The 21,851-nt window shown below is 38.8% G+C and overlaps 1 protein-coding gene across 1 annotated transcript in view; it reads left to right on the top strand.

Annotated features, from left to right (window-relative positions):
* Trim44 (tripartite motif containing 44) overlaps positions 1–21,851 on the top strand; it is a 105,143-nt gene that overhangs the window by 39,524 nt on the left and 43,768 nt on the right. Inside the window, exon 4 of the mRNA XM_005364097.1 lies at positions 6,070–6,089. Within this exon, the coding sequence (XP_005364154.1) occupies positions 6,070–6,089 (20 nt within the window). The remainder of the gene's footprint in view (positions 1–6,069; positions 6,090–21,851) is intronic.

The raw sequence follows: 21,851 nt of genomic DNA on the forward strand, positions 1-21,851 counted from the left end.
CTTTTCTTGACTCCGCCTTCTTCTCCCAGCATTCAGTTTAGTACCCCCTGCCCCTGCCTAGCTCTACTCTTTTGCCCTATCACAGGCCAAGACAGTTTGTTTATTAACCAGTGGTATTCACAGCATACAGAGGGGAATCCCACATCAATATAATAAAGGGACAAGAAAGAAATGTTAAGCTCAAAAAAATATGAAAAATAATAGTTCTCAACTTTCAGTTGAAAATATAAACTTTCAAATTTAAGAAGTAGAGCAAACCCAAACAATATAAATTCTTAAGAAATCCACACTAGGACATACTAAATTAGACATCTGAAAATGAATGAGAAGGGAATATGCCTTGAATATAGAACTCCTGAAGAGAAATTAGTTACAGAAAACAGCACTTTTATGAAACATGGTATATATGTCTTAATTTATAGGTTTTATCTTATATGTTCTCAAAATGATTCAAAATTTTCAGTTAATTTAAACTGCTTTTGCTAAATATATTTTTGTGTCCTTAGTATTTTCAGTAGTATAAAAAGAATTGTTTTAATTTTTATTTTTCAGGTTTTTTATGTTATACATAAAATACTTTTCCTTTAAGACAGGTTTCACTGTGTTACCCAGACTGACCTCAGATTTCTGGTTCAAGGGGTCCTTCTTCCTTTGCCTTCCAAGTAGTTGTAACTTCTTATACTGTACCCAGCAACAAATGAACTTTCACCTTGTATTTGTTTTTTTTTTTTTAGGTTTATTTGTTTAATATAAGTACAGTTTTCTGCCTGCATGTATGCCTACAGGCCATAAAAGGGCACCAGATCTCATTACAGAGCCATCATGTGGTTGCTGGGAATTGAACCCAGGACCTTTGGAAGAACAGTCAATGTTCTTAACCTTTGTGCCATCTCTCTAGCTCTCACCTTGTATTTGTAACCTTGTCGAATTCCCATATTAGTTATACCTGTAGCTTAATCGATTCTTTGGGGTTTATGCATCAGCAGTCATGCTATCGACGACAGTCGTGTTTCTCCCTCTAAAGTTTAGGCCCACCTGTGCAGTGTCTGCATGATGGTGAAGATCTAGTCTTGCTTTGTTCACTGCTGTACAGGGCAGTACTCAGGGTGTTATCATTGGTCATGGTGTTTCCAAGTACTCTTCATCAAATTAAAATTTTCTTAGTCATAAATTATACTGAATTTTATCTTTTCTCTTCTGTATCTACAATGACTATATGGATTTTCTGTATTGTATTGTAATTATTAATTGCATTGGTTAATTTTACAATATTAAACTAACCTTATATTCTTGGGATAAAGTTTTATTCAATCATGATGTATTATTTGCTAATTTAAGGTTTTATGACTTTATGAGGGGTATTGATCTGTAACTTTTATGTTAATATTTTTGTAAGTTTTTGGAATTAGGTATACATTTGCTTCATAATTCAAGCTAAGAAGTATCCCCTTCTGTTTTCTGAGTTTCTACTCTATCAGAATTAAATATTAAAAATATTTTATCCAAATTTTTATTATTCAGGATAATATGCTTAAATAATGGGTGTCTGGGTACTTCCTGTGTCTCCTTGTAGTCTGCAGTCTGACCTTTACCTCTGCCTCAGTGTCCTCCTTCCATTTCAGCAAGGACTTTACAAAATAGGAGGATACAGTATAGAGCTATTTGGGCACTTCTAGAGAGCATGTGTTCACTCGGGAAGCCCGTTTGCCAGTGAAGTGTCTAGCTAACACTCCTGCTAGTTTTTACTCTGTTTTTACAATATTGCCCAAAGACTTTAGGCCCCCCTCCAGGTATGTGTATGAAAAGTGATCCGAATGTAAAAATTGAATGATATGCTTATTTTAATCTGTAATTCATGAACATTTCTATATTCTGCCTCATGTATATGGTTTTTGTTATTGTTTGTTTTTGTTGGAGATGGGGTCTTATGTAACCCTGGCTGGCTTCAAACTTGCCATGTGGCTGAGAATAATCTCTTGCCTCTATTACGCAAGTGCTGAGATTTCAGACCTATGCCACCTCACTCAATTTATGTAATACAGTGGACAAAACCCAGAGCCTTGTGCATGTTAGATGCACTGCCAACTGAGTATATCCCCCAACGCTCTGACAGTTTTTGAAAGGAGAGTTTTGAGTTACAATGAGATAATCTTAGGAAAGGTTGTTTCTGGGGAGAAATTGTTAAAAATGAAGTGTACATGTCTTAAGTGTTGATTTTTGAATTTAAAAACCCACTAGTTTTTACTTTGTGTCCAGGTATTGTTAGAAAAATGTGAGTTTGCTAATTGAAATTGATGTCATATTCTCAATATGAGCTATATCCACTATCATTTTAAATGCCTAGTTGGGACTAGTACATAGCACAGTGGAAATGTTCACATAGCATGCTAAGGTTCTGGGTTTGCTTCTGGGCACCCTGAGAAATCAAGAGTAAACTACTTGTCTAATATATCTAGTGTTACTCTGTAGTGAAGGAGATATGATTCAAAGCAAGTTAAATGTAGAATCTTAGGCATTGTTAAACATATGCAAAATTATTACTAATTTTTACCATCTTTAATGAATGCTGTGAAGCATTTAAATTCTCAAGAAACAATAATTCTTAGGGACAATGGTTGTCTTACCCTCATTTTTATTATTAAACTTGTCATGATTATTGCAGGTTTACCTGAATGAGCAGATTTTAGATTCAACTTGAATCTTGGTGAACCTTATTTCCACTGGTCAAAAGTATAAAGGAAAGGTCACTAAGAGCACTCACGATGTTGGAGGAGGGATTTGGGAATATTGCTTAATCTAAGAAGTCAGTTCTATTATTTGTAGCCAGAATTAACTTATAATGCCATTAAAAATTAATATTAAATCCTGCCATATCTTTGCCTGAACGCCTAAGTAATTATTTACTATATTCTTGTGCACCTTAGATATGAACAATACAGTTTCTTTTCAAATGGTTGAAATCCAGTGAGGGAGATACCATGTGGTACTGTCACCAAAAGTTTCCTTTCGGTGCTAGGTGAGGAGGATGAACTCCACAGGCACAGAGATTAGAAAAGAACATCATTTTCCCAAGCTCTCAGTGAGGAAGTGTTGACAGAGGTTTCTGTCCCACCTGGTCCTGCAGCCATTCAGTCCCAAAGACGTACACAGAGGTCTACTACATTAATTATAAACTTGTTGGCCTATTAGCTCAGGCTTCTTATTAATTAATTCTTACATCTTAACCCATAATTCCTGTCTGTGTTAGCCACATGGCTTGGTACCTTTCATCAGCGAGGCATTCTCATCCGTGTCCTCTACGTCTGGCAATTACTGCAGACTGAGCTTTCCTTTTCCCAGAATTCTCCTGTTCTTGCCTTCCTGCCTGGCTACTGGCCAATCAGTGTTTATTAAAAATAATACAAGTGACTGGATCAAAGACCATTGTCCCACTGCAAGGAAGTTTCTGAATCAGGCCTGATCTTAAAGGAGGACCTAGAATTAGCAAGGCTTTCTAGATAGAGGTGAACATTTGGGGTACCAGGACCAGCATGTACATATTTTTTACCAGCAAGTTATAGTCATCTGGATGTTTGGTGACGTCATCTAAATAGATGTATGCTTTGTAAATGTGCTTTTTTCATCTGTGTTCAGTCCTTCAATACTGAAACTTTTATTCTGGCATTCTGCATACTTTGTAGTAGTGACTGTTGTTTCTGAAAAAAAGTGGAAATACAACAAAACTGCCTTTCCTTTCTTCTCCTGTTCCCTCATAAACAATATCAATGAGTAGTTCAGAAGAAGCTCAGTAATGGTCCCCATTATTGAACAGTCTATCACATACTTGTTTAGAAAACTGAATCTTGAAAAGTTAATTACCAAACTTTTATGCCGAATTAATGTAAGATTGTTTTTATAACTCAGAAATCCTACTCAATCTCATACAAGTTTTCCTATGTAGGTTGGATTCTAATTCACCACTCTTTTTCCTCAGCCTCATAAAGTGCTAGAATGGGGGGGGGGGGTATAATGAAAACCATACACAAATCCCATTTCATATCCATTGTACCAAGATGTTTGGCTGTGAGGAGAACTTGCTTTAAGTCATGGGAGAGCACTTAGATGTATTTTCCTACAAGGTTCTCTTAATCGGTATGTTTAAATAGCCAAAGATAATTGAGAAATTGTGTCACTGATGGTTGTATAACTCATAAAATTTAAATTATATGAACTTTCCTTGCTGTATTATAGTACTCTTGAGATGTGTAAGTTGATCAAAATGCAAAGAAATCCTCTACTACCCTATATCATCCTTTCAGCTCTTTGTGCCCTCTCTCTCACTGAAGCACAATGATTAGTGCCCTTAGACCATTTACCCCTCGATAGTCTGCTAAAATGCCCTTCTTTTCAGTCTCCGGTACATAGAATGATTAAATCACTTCCTGGCTGGAGCTCCCTTTACAGGCCTACTCTGGTAATCAGTCTGTATCCCACGTGCACTCAACCCACGGTGCCCTTAGCCCCACTCTCATCCTGCCCCAAATACATAGCCACCTCCTCATTTCCTAGTTCCTCAGAACCCCAATTCTGCCCTTCTCCCCATCCCTTCCTATCCTATCATCTATCTCTCTATTAATTAAACGATCATGTCTTTGCTCTTTTTAGAACTTTCTTCCTACTGTCCTATCAATCATCTGTCTATCTGTCTGTCTATCTACTATTGTGTCTATTTTAATTAAACTGTTATGTCTTTTCCTTTGTGAGGGCAGTGCTCCTTCCACTTTTCACTATTGTCAGCCTGGGAGAATCCTGCTTATCCAAGTATCAATGTATATGTCACCTTCTCTTCCTTTTGTCTCTGAAGTCATTCTGTTTATCACTTCGGTAGAGCCCATAGCATATGTAGTTTATCTTCTGAGTATAGGCTCCTTGTTGGGAACTAATAGAAGATTATCCTTAGCACTTACACACACTTGTATAATTTTAGTGATCCACACTGAATTACTACTAATATTAATCAGTAACCTTTATTAACAGTGTCCACTCAGGTACTATGCTTAGCATTTATGAGCATTATTTAATCCTTATTGATCTTATTACTACAGAGACAGTTATTATCTTACTTTATAAACTAGGAGGTTGAAGTTGAAAGTGGCAGAATAACTTGGCTAGTAAGTGATAGAGCCTAGATTTGATCCCAGGATGTCTAGTTCCAGCTTAGACAAGGTGGGATAATTTATTCATTGATTCTCCGGGAGTATAACCAGAAGGTATGTTCTCTGCTGACTGCCGAAGGGAACATGAAAGGGTAAATGAGTGCAGTGGGAAAGGCTCAGAGTCATTTGAAAGCTCTCCTTTCGTTACAGACGGAGATGCCAATCATTTGCTGTGATGGTTACTGAGGAAGTTAGATCAAGAAAATGAACCACATAGAAAAATTATACACATTTTTTGCAGAATGAATAAGAAAAAGAGGGAAAGTATTATTTGGGTAATTACTGATGCTCAAACTACCCATTAACAGATGGGAAAACCAAGGATTGTTTTACAAATTAGCATGTTCCAGTGGCACATTGTCATAAGTCTCAGAACTTCAGCTAGAACCTCTGTTTCCTGAGTCCTGATTTAGAACTCTTCCCACCTCAATATGCTGTGTATTAGAACAACTGTGTTCATATTTCAAGAAAAAGTGCTAGACAAAGACAGAAATAAGTTTTTGAAGAAAACAGCTTGATGCTTTTGTAGCTGGTCAACTTTGCCCAAGACCCGCTGCTATTTTGGGGTTCTTGGTTTGCTGAGAACTAAATACTGCCAGCTATAGAAATAAAAAAACAAGGCTATTATTTAGACCTCCTAGGTCTGTGTTCACATTCCATGCTTGCAAGGGCAAATTATCAGTCCATCTCTGCTGAGTAGTTTGAACATAGGGATATATTAGTCTTTGTCTTACCTCTTAGACATCTTTTGGTTTGTCTTTGTTAAAATAAGTAGACAACCTTGCTTTTGGTTTGGACATGAAATTAAAGAAATCTGAGTCAGTTTTTACCAACAATGATTTCTATCTAACCCTCCTTCTTCTTTGTTTTTCAGGGTGACGAAGAAGGACCCAGGTATGACTACATTTTTGCTGCTTGTCTGTTCTCAGAAGTGGAATGATGTTTGTGACCTTCTAATGCTCCTAAAATAGAGATAAGCAAGGGATTGCAGAGAAAAGGAATATCTGTCTTAATCCAGGGCTGTGAGGCCTTTGTTCTGTAGGACTCCTATCTCCTTCCCCGTCTGTGTCATTTTCTGCCTGTAAATTTCAGATAAAGGTGGACTTGAAAGTACATAGTGACAGGGACTTTGCTTTGTTCTTTAGCACATTCAGAGTCCTTGTTCAGAAGAGCGGGCTCTGTATTTGAATGATAATTAGACTATCAGGTGGACATACTAAACTTACCATGTTCTTTAATGATATAAATTGGGTTTTTTGAATGTGTTCTACATTGTGCATTATTTCTGTCAGAATGAATAGCAAAATGAATACTAGGTCATAGGCATAAAAAAACATTATTTAAGGGGAGAGAAGCCTTTGTACTTCACTGTATCAACAGTTGGTAGAAAGTTAACAGAGCAGTTATTATTGCCTCAGTCTTATAATGAACTCGGGCTTGACTTTCCTCTCTTCACTCTCCGTCTGCTTGAGCAGTGAGAAAGGACTCTATCTAGGAAATGCTGCAGCTGTGCCATCAAGCAAACTGTAATGGTCCAGACAGGCCCCATCTGTCATGGAGACTAAAGGACTTAACAGGGAGATAGCAAAAAGGGTGTCTGGGTCTCTGATATTTGACCTTTACTTTAACCACAAGTCCTTCCTTCCTAATAAATTTTAAGTAGAATCTCAGTGGGTTTTTCTTCACTTCAAGCATTTTTCTTTCTGTGCAGTTAAGACTGTATCCCTAGGTGATCCACTGTCTTTGTCCTACTAGAGCCTGAATGGTTTCTGCAGAGACCAGAGTTCCTCAGAACTCAGTGCCACTAATGTAGCTCAGTTCCTTCTTAAAGGAATCTAAACAAACTGTCCTAGATTGCCCAGAGAGCTAGTTTTTGGCTCAGATTTTATTTCTGACCAATGAATATAGTTCCTTTTCCTCCTGTCTCAGGTTTTATTTATTTAGATTTTGTTTGTTTGTTTTGGTTTTTGTTTTTGTTTTGTCGTTGTGATGAAATAAACCCTGCAAAAGCAGTTTAAGAGAGAAAGGGTCTATTTGGGCTCACAATTCAAGGTACAATCTTTTATGGTGGGGCAATAGGAACTTGAAACAGCTGGTCACCTTCCTTCTGCAGCAGAAGAGCAGAGCAGTGAAGGCTTGTGTTCACCCCACCTTCTAATTTTTATGTTGTCCAAGATCCCACCTAGGGAATGGTGCCACTCACAGTGGAAAGGCTTCCCACCTCACTTAACCTAATCAAGATAATTCCCTACAGCCATGCTCAGAAGCCAATATAACCTAGATGACCCCTCCCAAGTATGTGGAGGTTTGTCTAATAAGTAATTTTAGATCCTGTCAAGTTGACAGAGCTGATTACCATATTTTGAATTCCTCCTCTACTTAAAAATGTATTGTTTGCAAATTTCATAAATGAATATAATGTGATATGATAAATCTACCCCCTACTTCCTCCTCCCTAACTTTTTCCATATCCCCTCAGTGATTTTTACCTTCCAACTCCATGTATTCCTTTTAAACCTACTGAGTCCATTTAGTACTGCCGTTATGTGCATGGGTATAGGAGCATCCAATGGAATATGAGCAACCTATCAACTATCACAACCCTGGAAAAAATTGGCATTTTTCTTCCCCCAGCAGCTATCAATTCCCAATAGATCCTCACCTAAGAATGGGATTTGTGAGCCTCTCCCTCATCCACAGTCTGGGATTTTGGCTGGCTCGGTTTTATGCAGGCTCTGTGAGTGCAGTTGCCGGCACTGTGAGTTCATGTGGGTAGTGGTCTGTCTTGTCCTGAAAGGCTGTTTCACAGTAACCCTCCACTAACTCTGGCTCTTACAGTCTTTCCTCCTCAAGTGATCCTCTGAGGACTTTGCAGAGGAGGGCATATGATACTGATGTCCCATTTAGGGCTGAGCAGTCTATGATATCTTAGTCTGCATATTGGTCAATTTTGAGTCTCTGTGTTAATCACCATTTACTGCAAAAGAAACTTCTCTGATGAGGGTTGAAAACATAATAATAATATATGGCTATAAAGATAAATATTTAGGGAGCTAAAATGATATCTGTTAAGCAGAATAATAGTAGGTTTTTCCCTGGGGCTCCTGACCTACCCAGCTGTGGATTCTTGGGCCAGGTAATGGTAGCAGGCACATGTCCCATTTTTGTGGATTGGCATTAAATCCAACCAGGAAAGTGCTCAGCTACTCCCAGAACATTGGTCCCACTCTTCTCCATGGGCATATCTTGCCAGATTTACAGCTGAGTTAGAATATCAGATACAACCTACCCACCTCATCCCCAATAGCCTGCATGGTATCTTCCACTACTGTGAAAGCTAGCTGCTAGAGATGAAACTTCTAGGTCAGTATAGCTCAATTGCCCCATGTCTACTGACTCAAATATGTGGGGTCTTCAACAATAGGGTCTTGCCATCCAATTCTGGAGAATAACCAAGAACGATGGCAATAGCCTGTGATGTTTTGGGAGAGTCTATGGGACTCCACTGATCAACAGGACTTGGCACTGTTCAACCCCATCCTTAAAATGCTCTAAATAATGTCTTGGATTTGCATCTTTTAGTACTTCCTTCCTTTTCTTAAGGGCTGTATTTCTCAGCTTCCACTTCAGAACTCCAGAGAAATAACCCACTTTGGTGTGCAGTGATTTGGGCCAGACACATCAGAGAATGCCTTCAGAGTCTACCTTAAAACATTTTCAGGAACAAGCTTGTTCTGTATTATGGTTTCTACCCTCCTAGTTCTTCCCATGTTTTTATTCCTTTAAAATGTGTTTGTGGGGGGCTGGAGAGATGGCTTAGAGGTTAAGAGCACTGCTTGCTTTTCTGAAGGTCCTGAGTTCATTTACCAGCAACCACATAATGATATATGGTTCCCTCTTCTGGCCCACAGAGAGGCAAACCACTGTATAGTTAATAAACAAATAAATCTTTAAAAAAATAAATAAAATAAAATGTGTTTGTGGGAGCTGAAGAAATGGCTGAGCAGTTAAGAAAAGTACCTGCTTCCCAACCATCTATAACTAATTCCAGAGCATCTGATGCCCTCTTCTAGCCTTTGTGGATTCCTGTTCACATGGACTACACATAAATTCATGAAATCACTTACATAAAGAAATAAACATTAAAATTAGTTTATGTTCTTCCTGTAGCATAGGCATGTGCTACACACCATTATACACATAATGGTGACTAAGACAGACATGGTACCTACTTTGTGCATTTAGAGTCTAGACAGAAGAGTGAACTTTTAGAGCAGCAGGATGGAGGAAGTGATAAGGGAAGTTCAGGCTGCTTGAGGAAAGAGTTAAACCATTGTCTAATCAGAAAAAGTAAGGAAGGAAGAAAAGTAGAGGAGGAGGGGAAAGAAGGAAAGAAGAATAAATGGAAGGAAGGAAGGAAGGAAGGAAGGAAGGAAGGAAGGTCCTAACAGAAAAGAGTGTATGTATAAAGGTCTGGAAGGAGAGAAGGCAGCAAAGGATGAGCATGGCTTAGTTCCTGTGGGCAGAGGCAAATTCTTATGTAAAAACCCTAGAGAAGAGAAAGTAGAAGATAAAAAGCACTATAGTAATTTTGATCTTTTAGAAACTTTCTTAGGGTATTTGCACTATCTTGCAGTCAGTGGAAAGCCATTAAAGAATTTTAAACCACAGACCTGTAATCCCAGCATTCAGGAAGTAGAGGCAGAAGGATTAAGGGTTTGAGGCCAGCCTGGGCTACATGAAACTCTTCTCAAAAAGAGTAAAAAACAGCACTTTGAACAAAAGTTGACCTGAGTAGGTTTGTATTTTAGAGGTCTCTGCTTTGTCTTCAGAGTGGAAAATGAACTGGAGGTAACCATAAGCCTAGGTAAGTTAGGCCAGGCGGTGGTGGCACAGGTCTGTAGTCCTAGCACTCGGGAGTCAGAGGCAGGCAGATCTCTGTGAGTTTGAGGCCATCCTGGACTACAAGAGCTAGTTCCAGGACAGGTACCAAAGCTACACAGAGAAACCCTGTCTCAAAAACAAACAAACACAAAACAAGAAAACAAAATAAGCCTAGGTAAATTGACTTACATGAGGTGTTTTTGTTTTGTGTTCTGCAACAAAATCTGTGAGGGTGAGTACTACATAAAGACATTGATTTGCTTGTTGTTCTGAAGGTTCTAGGGATCGTGGCACCACTATCTGTTGGCTCTGGTGAGGACCTCATTGTAAAGGCATCATAGTAGCTTGAATATGTACAGAAAGGGGCTCAATGTGGGAGGTTTGGGGCTCTCATTTTCTTGGAACTAATCCAACTCCATAGGCCTAAATTAATTCCTTCCCAGTGTGGTGCCTCAGTGTCCAAGTCACATTTCAGTAGGCCTCACCCTTTTAAGATTACATTACTTCCGGTTATGGCCACACTGGGACAAATCATATCTAAGCTCCAGCACTAGACTTGTAATATGATCCTGAATCAGTGGGGTTTTTTTCTAGTTATTAACTACATTTTCACCATTTTGCACAGGAATTTGGTTTGGACACCGAATTTTCCATGGCCCCTTTACCCCTTTATTGTCTAGCTTCTTGAAATCTAGGACAGACACAGCTCTAGACTTTATTTTCCCCAGAGAGTTCAAACAAGACCATGCTAAGAGACAAGAGCTTAGCAGAAGTAATTTCCATGGGATAGGAAATGGCTTTTCTATCCTGACAGAGCTTGATTAGGCTGAACAGTTTCATTTTGTTATGACAACATTCCAAAGTCACATTGATTAGAAGAGTACAGGGTCACATGCAGAGAAGTGTGAGAGACTAGCTTTCAGGTTTAACTGCAGATACCTCAGTGCCATTGTGACAAGGCATAGAGTTTCTCTACTAGTAACTAAGATGTCAAGCTGTCTCCCTCCAGCCACACTGCCATATGTGTCAGCCGGATTCTCTTGGACTGGGAATTGACAAACCCTTTTTCAGTATTATGTGCTCTTGAGAGCATGTTCTAAATTGGCAAAAAGAGGAAAGAGGATTCTTATTTTCTTCTTAAGCTTTAAATCCGTGCTTTTGGGTTCCATTCAGCTTATTTGTGTTGAACTACCATTTGGCTCAATCTATTCCAATTAACACTTCAGGGCAGATTGCCTTTGATCTAAAATTTCTTTGATTTATGATATATACACTTTACCATTTCAACAAGCCAAAGGGAATTTTTTTCCATAGTTTTCATAGTTGCTGAGAGATTAAAATAGAGTTTGATGTATAAAGGAAGGAGGGAAATACAGGTCTCCCAGCATAAAGAATGGCTAAGTAATGAATATTTGGACTAGGTTTTATATTCAGTCATCCTCTACTGAGGAAGGAACAACAACAAAATCCTGTATCCTGTGGAATAGATTTTTCTTCCTTTTCACCAGCTGGAGTCTTCTTGTCTTCTTTTCTCTTGAGTGTTGACTTTCTAGGCTGTTGGATAAGATATAGCCAGATACTGTGCTTTTGTTTATGCCTATTCTTTAGCAAATTTTACTGTGTAGTTGTCTAGCAAATTAACAACAACAATAATTGTAGCTACCCTGTAATGAAGGTTTATTATATCCAAAGTGCTGCTTACTATATATTTTCATATGATTCATGCAACTCTTATGATGTAATTTCCCATTTGTTAAATGAGGACATATTAATAAATTCTCAAAGAGAGAGAGCACAAGCTAGATAGTAAGTAGCAGAACTATGAAGTACGTCTGATCTGTTTTGGGGGCTTATTTGAACCGTCTGCAGATGGCAAGCACAAGGCTCTTTGTGACCTTATGTGAAAGCCAAGAGAATTCACACACAGTCCTCAGAGAATCACTTCACTACCTCTCTAACCTGGGCATCGTGACTCACTGATGTGTAATTGCTATGACCTATTTTCTGAAAGTGATTTCTCTTCTCCTTAGCTATTGTGCTTATCCAGGGATATCTACTTAATCTCCTGAGCACCAACACCAAGAGGATTCTCTAGGGAGCCAAGCAAGCCTTTGTTTGACATCACAGGATAGTCTCCTTTGCTCTCTGTCTGTTATCTACCACTCAAATCATGATAGACAGTCATATGGCTGGCAAGGATCCTTAAAGGGTTAGGTAGAGCCAAAGACTTAATATGTAGAACACGAATACTAACTACGATAGAGTCATCTTGTAGATGTGTCTTTGAAGCCCAGAATGATTATTTTTTTTCTTCAAGCAAGAAAAGCAATTTACACTTTTGGCCGCAATTTTCTGTCTTCTCTGTACTATTATGGGAGCTCTTGTGTTCACTGCCTCACAGATTGGCTTCTTCTCCAACCCTGCTGAAGCCTGCTGAGAAGTAATATGTATTTGAGGAGAGGGGGTGGCAGTATGATTGGCTGGTGTGAAAGCAATTGTTTTGTGGGAGGCAGTCAGAGGCAGAGAGAAAGACCCTTAAACTCTTGTGTTCAGAAGAAAGGAGCAAGATCAGTATTAAATTTTGATTTGTTGTTGAGGTTTTGTGTGACTTTTTTTTAAACTAAGAGGAAAATGGCTTTTTAATAGTATCAGTTATACAGAAAACTTCTGTAGAATTTTCATCTTCAAAGCTAGCTGTTATTCAGGCATAAAGTGCCTGTTGAGATCATTGTGAATGTGACCCGTGCTGATTGTCTGATGAAATAGGAAGCATGTTTGGAAGGAGTAAGAACAAAAGGCATTAACCTACCTATCTTTTTGTTTGTGCCTGTGACCAATGATGTGACCTTTGTCAAGTCACTTAACCTTGTACACTGTTATTTCTTTGTAAATACTCACCTCCCTTTCCCACCTTTACCAAGTTTGGGGGTTTGTGTTAAGTCATTTTTCTGTTGCTGCAATAAAATCCCCGAGATAAGTTAAGGGAAGAAAGTTAAATTTTTCTCACGTACAGTTTCAGAGGCTTTAATCCATGGTCATGGACTGTCTTGTCCTTGGATCTGTAACAAGACAGTACATCTTGGTAGGTAGTGAATATATGAGAGTCAGAATCTCAATAGCTCTTTAGTGCATACTCCTATAACCCTGGTTCTTCAGCAGATCTCACTTTCTAAGGATGAGCTACTTCCCAGTAGTGCCAGAGTTGGGAGCAAGCCTCTATCTTGCACATAATCTTTGGGAAGTATTTATTCATTTTAGTTGTGTTCATTTTAATTAGTAATTTTTAAAATTGTAAATCACAGTTTTGTTTCCTTAAGAACAACAATGGTTAAGGAAGAGGAGGCCATTAATTTGTTGGGGTGTGGGGCAGGCATGGGAGTGGTAGGAGAGAGGACATCATCTACTTATATTTTAAATAAAGAAGTTACCCTAAAGGTGCATGCTACATATTCCACTTTCCCAACATGAGTAACCATATATTTTTCTGACCTCCTAGAGCTTATCAAAATAAAATAATTAAGTCACTGATATACATGTTTCTTTTATCCTCAGATTACAAATTGATGGTTTGGTTGTTACATTCTCTTCAACTTAGGAGGCTTGTTTAAAAGCTGAAGAAAGGGACTCTGATATTTGTGTGTAGAGTAGAAACTGCTGGGCTGCTCATTAAGCAAAGCAAGGTTCCAACATTTAATTTGGTATTCAGCCTGGGAGTGTCTTAACTGACATTTTTATGTTATGGAGCATGGGCTTATTTTGCCTATCGCCTCCTCTAGCCAGGTGGACAGTGAAGCTGCTGTACATTGTACTGCCTGTCTATACCAAATTAGCCTCCTTGCTAAAGTTTTCAGAAACTTGCCTGAGAGTCACAACTTTATTTTGTGCACATGTATTAACCAGAGAATCCATTTGCATCTGGAAAAATGCCTCTGACATGACTATGCCTCTAAATTTAAATGCTGTATAGTTATTGCATTATATTCTCTTTACATTTGCCTACTGTTCAGGATTTCATAATGCTAAAGAAAGGCTGGATAAGAACAGGCTTCTATTGTCACTTTTCCTGCTGCAGCTCTTCTCTGATCAATTTCTACCTGCTATCCAGCACGGGTAGTTAGGATGATGTGCATGTTTATATTCTAGACTTCAAGGCTTATCCAAACGAGGCTCTCCATTGGGAGTTCTGTTCTGTAACTTCTCAAACAAAAGAGATTCAGATCTTAGATTGCCTCAGTTGTGCCCAGGTCTATGCTAGTGAGTATATGAGGACAAAAACTTGTTGGGTTAGGTGCTTGTTTGTCCCGGCTGCCCAGAACCAAAATAACCACACAGATACTGTATTCTTAAATCACTACTTGGCCCATTAGCTCTAGCTTCTTATTGGCTAACTCTTACATTTTAATTTAACCCATTTCTATTAATCTGTGTATCGCCACATGACAGTGGCTTAACAGCTAAAGTTCCCAGCATCCATCTCTGGCGGACCCATGGCTTCTCTCTCTCTGCCTTCCTTCTCCCAGCAATCAGTCTGGTCCTCCCTGCCTACCTCAGTTCTGCCCTATGAACAGGTTAAGGCAGTTTCTTATTTATTAATGGTGATCACAGCACACAGAGGGGACTCCCACATCAGACTTTAGTTCTGTATTTAAAAAGATCTCAACTTCTAATTTGGGAGAGTTAATAAAGAACTTTATTATCATATTTAATTGCAGTATAATAATCATTAAGGTATTTAAAGAAACATTAATGAATTAATGTGAGGATATTAATGAATTATGTGAGGATATATTTTAAGTATTTAGATATATTAAATCATTTCTTGCTCACAATAGCCCTATAACTGGTTTATATTTTATCTTTATTTTTCATCTGAGATGAAAAAAATGAGTCACAGAAAAGTTATACATTTATGAGATCATGTTGTTTTTAAAAAAAAATGGCAGTCAGCCGGACGGCAGTGGCACACACCTGTAATCCCAGCACTTGGGGAGGCAGAGGCAGGCAGATCTCAGTGAATTCAAGGCCAGCCTGAACTACAAAGCGAGTTCCGGGACAGCCAGGACTGTTAATGGAGAAATTAACCCCGCAACAACAACAACAACAAAAAAATGGCAATCTGCTTCCAAGCTCAAGTAGTTTGACTCCGAAGTGTAAGCTATATCTTTGTATGATAATAATCCTGTAAAGTAAATCCATTGAGTGCAAAGAACTGCTAACTCAAAGAATTCTTCTGGATCTCGGCAAATGGGTAGAGTGAGGTATTTTCTGATGGAAGGAATAGGAGGTCATCCAAACAGAGAAACCAGCAAACATAAAGGTTTTGAGGTACGCACGTCCTGTGTGGGGACTGCTGAGTGACTGTATAGCTAGGCTGCAGAGAAGTGCTGAGACAGCAAAAGGGTCAGACCTAAGCTTCCTGTTACATACTACTTCTTGATGCCCAGAATTCCTGTTCCTCTTCTAGTCATGCCTCATAATTTGTTACAAATTGTAAATTATTTTTTTAAAGATTTATTTATTGTGTATACAGTATTCTTTCTGCAAGCATGCCCTCAGGCCAGAAGAGGACACCAGATCTCATTAGAGATGGTTGTGAGCCACCGTGTCGTTGCTGGGAATTGAACTCAGGACCTTTAGAAGGGCAAGCAGTGCTTTTAACCACTGAGCCATCTCTCCAGCTCCTAAATTATTTGTTTTCAATGCCTGTTTCTCCATCAGTATATGACATCTGGGCTAGTGAACTGGCTCAGCTAGTAAAAGAGCTCGCCACCAAGCATGAGTCCTGAATTCAATTCTGGAGATTCACATGGTAGAAGTAGAGAATCAGTTCCCACAAATTGTCACCTGATATGCACATGCATGCTCTGGTATACAGGTGCCCACATACATACACACAAAATATGAGACAAAACGTTTGTGGAAGGACTTCATTGATTTGCATTTTATCTATATTCCTATTTTTACAGTTCTTATCTTAATTTAATTTAAAACCAAGTTTGGAAAATAGTTCTCTAATTCCTTTCAAATTAATGGAGAAAAGCAATCTTAATGTACCAACATTTTACAAATGTAGGGTGTAGATCTTTTACTTAAAACCTAGTCAAAGAAATTGCTGTTGAAGGATGCCATGTTGTTTCTCAGTTAGAGCTGATTCTAAGCAGTCTATTTGTGACCTCACCTTCTTTCTTACTGTCTTTCTAGCCTTTTGGCTTGGTTCTTAGCAGAATAAGTAAGTCTTAGGAAGTCAGAATTCCAGCATCTTTTTAAAGAATAATTGTATTTGATGGCCTTGTAATGTCCCTCTCTCCTGTGGGCAGCCACATCAAATTTGATCATTGTGTCTTTTTTGTTGTTGTGCAAGAAACCTGCTAGTTAGTCTCAAGTGCCTTCTTGCTTCTTCCCAGTGAGAAGCAGGCAAAAGGTAACAGTGTATTTTCCCACCCTCTGAGGGTCCTCTTTTTTTTTTTTTTTTTAAGATGGAGGCAATGGAAACTTTCACATGCTAGGAACACATACTAGTGGGTGGGTTTTATTTTCTTTTCTTCCTTTCTTTATTCCAGTCTTTTTTGAGTTGGTATGAACTGTAGAGTCACTGAGTGTCCTTAACGTTAAAACTATAAGGAAGTGATTTCAAAGTTCTAAGAAAGACAATACTGATATAATAGTGTGGTATCTCAAATGATTTCTACCATGGATCAAAATGTACTTGTTTAGACACCCTAAACATTAGTGGTTACAGGATCATGAAAGAAATGCTTTCTTATCCATAAGCAGAGAGTTCAGGGAAGAAAAACTCTTTCTTATATAAACATCCCCCTCCCCAAAGTCCTCAGTACCACTACCAGTTCTCTGTAGGTTGCAATGTGGTTGTAAAATGAAAAGCATTGTGTTTCCTTGGTGACTACATGTCTCCTTGATCTCTGCTCCCATCAATTCTATTTAAAGGAAAGTGAGATTGAACGTGAGAAAAGCAGTACAGAGAGGGAGGAGCTGACAAATTTCAAGGAAGCCAGGTAGGGAAAGCAGTGCTTCTCAGTGTTTCTCTGCTCTGGCTGTTAGATGCATCTTGATCTAGGTGGTGTGGGGCAGTGTGGCATTTTATCTGTCGTATGGTACTGTCATTTAGACAAGAATAAAGTGACCAAGACGGCAGCTTATTCCTGTCTTTAAGCATTAACCAGGATTGGTAGCAACAACAGTGAGACTTCCTGATACAGTGAACATTGAATAGGAGCTAGACCTATGTAATCTTAGAACTTTTAAAGCAGCTTTTTTAAAAGCAGCTTTTATAGTTATAGTTATCACCTTTATGTTTATTATGAAACTGATACCATAAGAGGTTGAGTGATTGACCTATAACCATACAGTTAGCAAGCAATATCGTTAGGACTAGAACCCAGAGCTAGCAAGCTTAAAATTCCCTATGTTCAGTGTTTATACTGCAGTGCATTTGTCAGGAGGTAGAAGATCTAGATCTTGCAACTTGTTGCCTAGGAGTAAGTAACGCTGATGGGTAGGATTATAAAAATCAACAAGGATACAACACTTTATCAGACTTTTCCCTTTCTTTGTCAAATACAAATAGGTAGTTTTTTTTTGGGGGGGGGGAACTTGAGAAGAAAGTACCTGAAGGAGAATAGACAGGAACTGCGGTCCCCAGACAGGTAAACATTAGTTTACCCCCTGGCTTTTGTGGAGCCAGCAACTGCTATTGCCTCTTCTGAAAGAGCCACTGTTCACTCAGTGGCAGGTGCAGGCCAACTGTTGCCATGACAACTGCAGGAGAAGCAAGCAGTTTAATTTCTGAACTGATAATTAACTAGGGGGTGGAGTGGGGGTGGGGAACAAATTGGGGTGATGATTGTTGTCAGAGAGAAAACTCAGCAATTATTGGCAAGCTGCATATATGTAAAGGCCAGGCACAGATGCTGCAACCCAGTGTGCCCTGACATTCAACATTCATCCCCTCTGCTTGGGAATTTGATAACTAAAGTGAAGGGTCGAGGTCCCAGCCAACTGGGTCTCTTTAAGGAACATAAGGAAAGAAGAATGTCACACTGACTGTGAAAAGAGACTTGGGGGAGCATATGAATGAATACCTCAGCGACACCACCCAGTCAGAAGCAATTCAGAAATACTGTTATTCTGAAGCATGCTTCTTAGGAATTCCAGCCTCTCTGGTTAGGAAGGAGAAATGGTTTTCTAGAAAGTAAAAGACTTGTAGAAGTGATCTTCTTAGATGTTTGATTCCGGCTTTATTTTATCAATTCTTTAGAAGCTGTATTAGTGAAAGCACCCCATTACACACATGAACCAATCTCTGTCTTGGTTAACTGTACAACCTAGAAAGAAGACAGTATTATTATCTTTATAGAGATCCATAAATGTTCAGGACTTAAAGCAAGTCTCAGAACTTGTAGGTCCTTGTACTGAATCCTGTTGTCCTATTATGTTTACTTATACCATTCTGTTGGGAGATCATGGTTCCAATCTAAAACAATAACAAAAACAGTAAACAAACAAAAGTATTTTCTTTTGTATATGTGTGTCTGTGTGTACATGTGTGGATTCCAGCAGTTGACATCAAGCTTCTTCCTCTGTCATTCTCATTTTTTTCAAAATTCTAATTTTGTATTACTTTACTTTTAAGAGGAATAATAATGTTTATAGTGTTTTGCAATTATATACATTAGCCCCATTAAAAGACAAACACTCAGATACAGGCATTCTGATATTGAAAGTCTTTCCTTAAGAAAGTATAAGTTCCCTATCACTAGATGATATCATTTCTACCCTTTCTGCTCCATCTACCTGCCTCCTCTCAAGTTCACACCTCTTCTTTAATTACTGTTGTTGTATATATGTGTATGCTCATACATGTATGTACATGTGTTTAGGGAGGACCACTTGGTATTGGATAGCCTATTATAAGGGCTCACCTCTGGAGAAAACTGATTCTCTCTCAGCAGCCATTGCCTATAACTCTTCATCAGGGAGTCAGCCTTGGGAATTTCTTCCATTCAGGTTGCCATGTCCACTGGTATTGTCATTATAAAGGTCATATTTAGGTAATCATGTTTTTGAAATTTCCTGGGTGCAGCTTTCCTGTCATATCTAAAGATACTAGCTCACAACAGGCATTGTGGCCACCTGGCTTGTAGAACCTTCCTGTTCTTCCACAATATTCCTTTAGGCTTGGGTGTAAGGATTTCATTGTAGATTTACCAGTTGGGGTTAGGCATGCCCCAGCCACTTGTTTTCTACATTTTGCCCAGTTGTAGATCTCTGTTAAGAGTCTGTATCTGCTGTGGGGAGAAGTTTCTCTGATGAGGGCCAAGCTACATTTTCCATGGGTATACACATTTACCAGACAATAGAGTGGATGGGTTTAGGAAGGTGACAGTAGTAGGTTCTCCTCGCAGTTCTCTCTCACGCCACGGCAGTTGGCTAGATGTAGAGCACCAGACATGGGTTCCCTACTGCTGAGCCAGCTTGAAGTCCAGCTAGACAGCTTTTGGCTCCCCCTTGCCCCCAAATAAAAATGCCACTAAATGTGCCATTTGGAATATCTTGTGGGCTGGTGATTGTTGTGGTTCAGACTTTACAGCTGAGTAGGACTGTTATTTACTTTTCTTTCATGGCAACTTGCATAGCATCTTCTGATATTATAAGAGCTGGTCTTCAGGGAAAGGGCATATTAATTTAATTAATTAGTGTGTGTATGTGCACCTTGGTGTACAAGTAGAGATTAGATGACTTGCATGAGTTGGTTCTCTTCCACATTGTGGGTTCCAGGGCTCAAACTCAGGTTCAGCGGGCACCTTTGAATCATTTCTCTGGCCCTTCTAACTTACTTTTTGAATTGGTCTCTCACTGTACCCGGAGCTCCACATTTGGGTTAAGCTTGATGGCGAACAAGTCTGTTATCTACCTATCTCAACTAACTCTGCTTACTGGGGTTACAGATACACAGTGTGCCCCTCTTTTAAAGTAATGCTGGGGAGCCAAACTCAGATCTTCATGCTTTTGTGGCAAGCATTTTACCCATTTAGCTGTTTACCCAGCTCCGGATATAGTAGTTTTTAACTTGTAAAATAAAATTTACTACCTAAACAATAATGGTGAATGTTCTGTTGTTAAAATCTGGCTCCTTTGTAAATCGATATTAGTCCAGTATTCCTGATCATGTAAGTATGAGTGTTGAGATTTTTTTTCTAACTTGTTTCTGTAGCTCATGCTGGTCTAAAAACTATCCTTAACAATCTGTTTATTCAAAATACCCATGGCAAATGTATTTTTCATAAGAAAGATGCTATAGTATATAGCAAGGAAGTTTCCTTATATTCCTGTGGGATGTGTGTGTGTGTGTGTTGTGGTAGACAGATTTTATTTTAAAAACAGCAGAGTATTAAGAGGAAGAGAAAAAGCATTAACTTAGTACTTATGGAGTTCCTATTTTGTTCTAATGTTGTCTTTGTTGCTAGGACTTACAAACATGTAAGTCCTGCTCGGGGTACAGCTCAATAAAGTCTTAACCTCAGGTATATGAATTCGCCCTGGGTTTAATCTCCAGCACCACAGAAATAGGGCATCATCCAGCACTGGGAAGGTGGAGACAACAAGAACAGAAATCGCCTCAGCCTCTGTTCCATAAGGAATTACAAGCCAGATGGGCTCCCTGGGACCTTGTCTCATGTAGATAAGAGAAGGCAAGGGAGGAAGGAGGTATGGAAGGGGACACAGAGAAAAGAACGGTAACATTTAAGTTCGTATATCCTGGAATTTCAAGTATGAGTTTAGGAGTGTAATGGTGTGTAGTTTTTAAAGGACATTTTAGGAGGCCTTCTTGTCTTTCTTTTAATATCTATTATAGAAAACAAAGCTTTCTCAATCCTTCCTTCTGGCTAGAAAATATGGATTATGGAGTGATAACCATTACTGAAAAATGTCAACTTACCCACAATTTTCCAGAACTTTCAAAACCTAATAAGTTAATGTAAAACAATATCAGAATTTAGGTGTTCAGCTGACTTAATAATTATGCTGGAAAATGTAATTTTCCTGTATCATAGAGAAGGGATTATGTCAGAGATGTTGTTGATCATCAACAGTGTAACCTTGCCTTTCAGTATGATATTGATATGGTCTGAAAGGCCTTTGGAATAGTTCTCAATCCTTTGTTAAAAAAAATAAATAACTTAAGCACTGTCTGAAAGTATAGACATGGAAACTGAAATCATTAAAGCCAGAAGAAATTTGTGACTGTCATCTAAAATCTCGGTGAGCCTTCTATCATATTTTTCTCTATCAGGCTGTTTAACAGTTTTCACCAAATGTGCCATACAGTGCTAGTGAGGTATTAGATCTTGGTAGAAAATAAAACCACCATCTTTGTGTGTTTCTTATTAGCCTGTGATCTTCTCTGTATTTCATTTCTTCTGTTGGCTCAAAACTCTGCAAGCCTAAAGAACATCAGACTCCTGAAAAGACCTATGTCACATGCCTGCATAGGTAGAACTCCTCAGACATGGTTTCCGAAGCGTGTAAGACTGTGAATTGGGTTATAACTTGGCCTTCTAAACTTGGTTTCATGGGCCAGTGTTATGTTTGGCAAATGCTGCCTATTTTTCTAGCTCTTGGAGTTCCACAGATCCCGCGGTATGGTTTACAACGGAGTAGTTCTGCGATAATGAGACAGGTTTCCCTTATTTAACATAGCATTTCCGTACTTGCCTGTCAGAAGGCACCTTTCCCACAGAATACCGTTTGTAA

Source organism: Microtus ochrogaster (genome assembly GCF_000317375.1).
Source record: "Microtus ochrogaster isolate Prairie Vole_2 chromosome 14 unlocalized genomic scaffold, MicOch1.0 chr14_random_1, whole genome shotgun sequence".
In the NCBI taxonomy this organism is placed as follows: Eukaryota; Metazoa; Chordata; class Mammalia; order Rodentia; family Cricetidae; genus Microtus; species Microtus ochrogaster.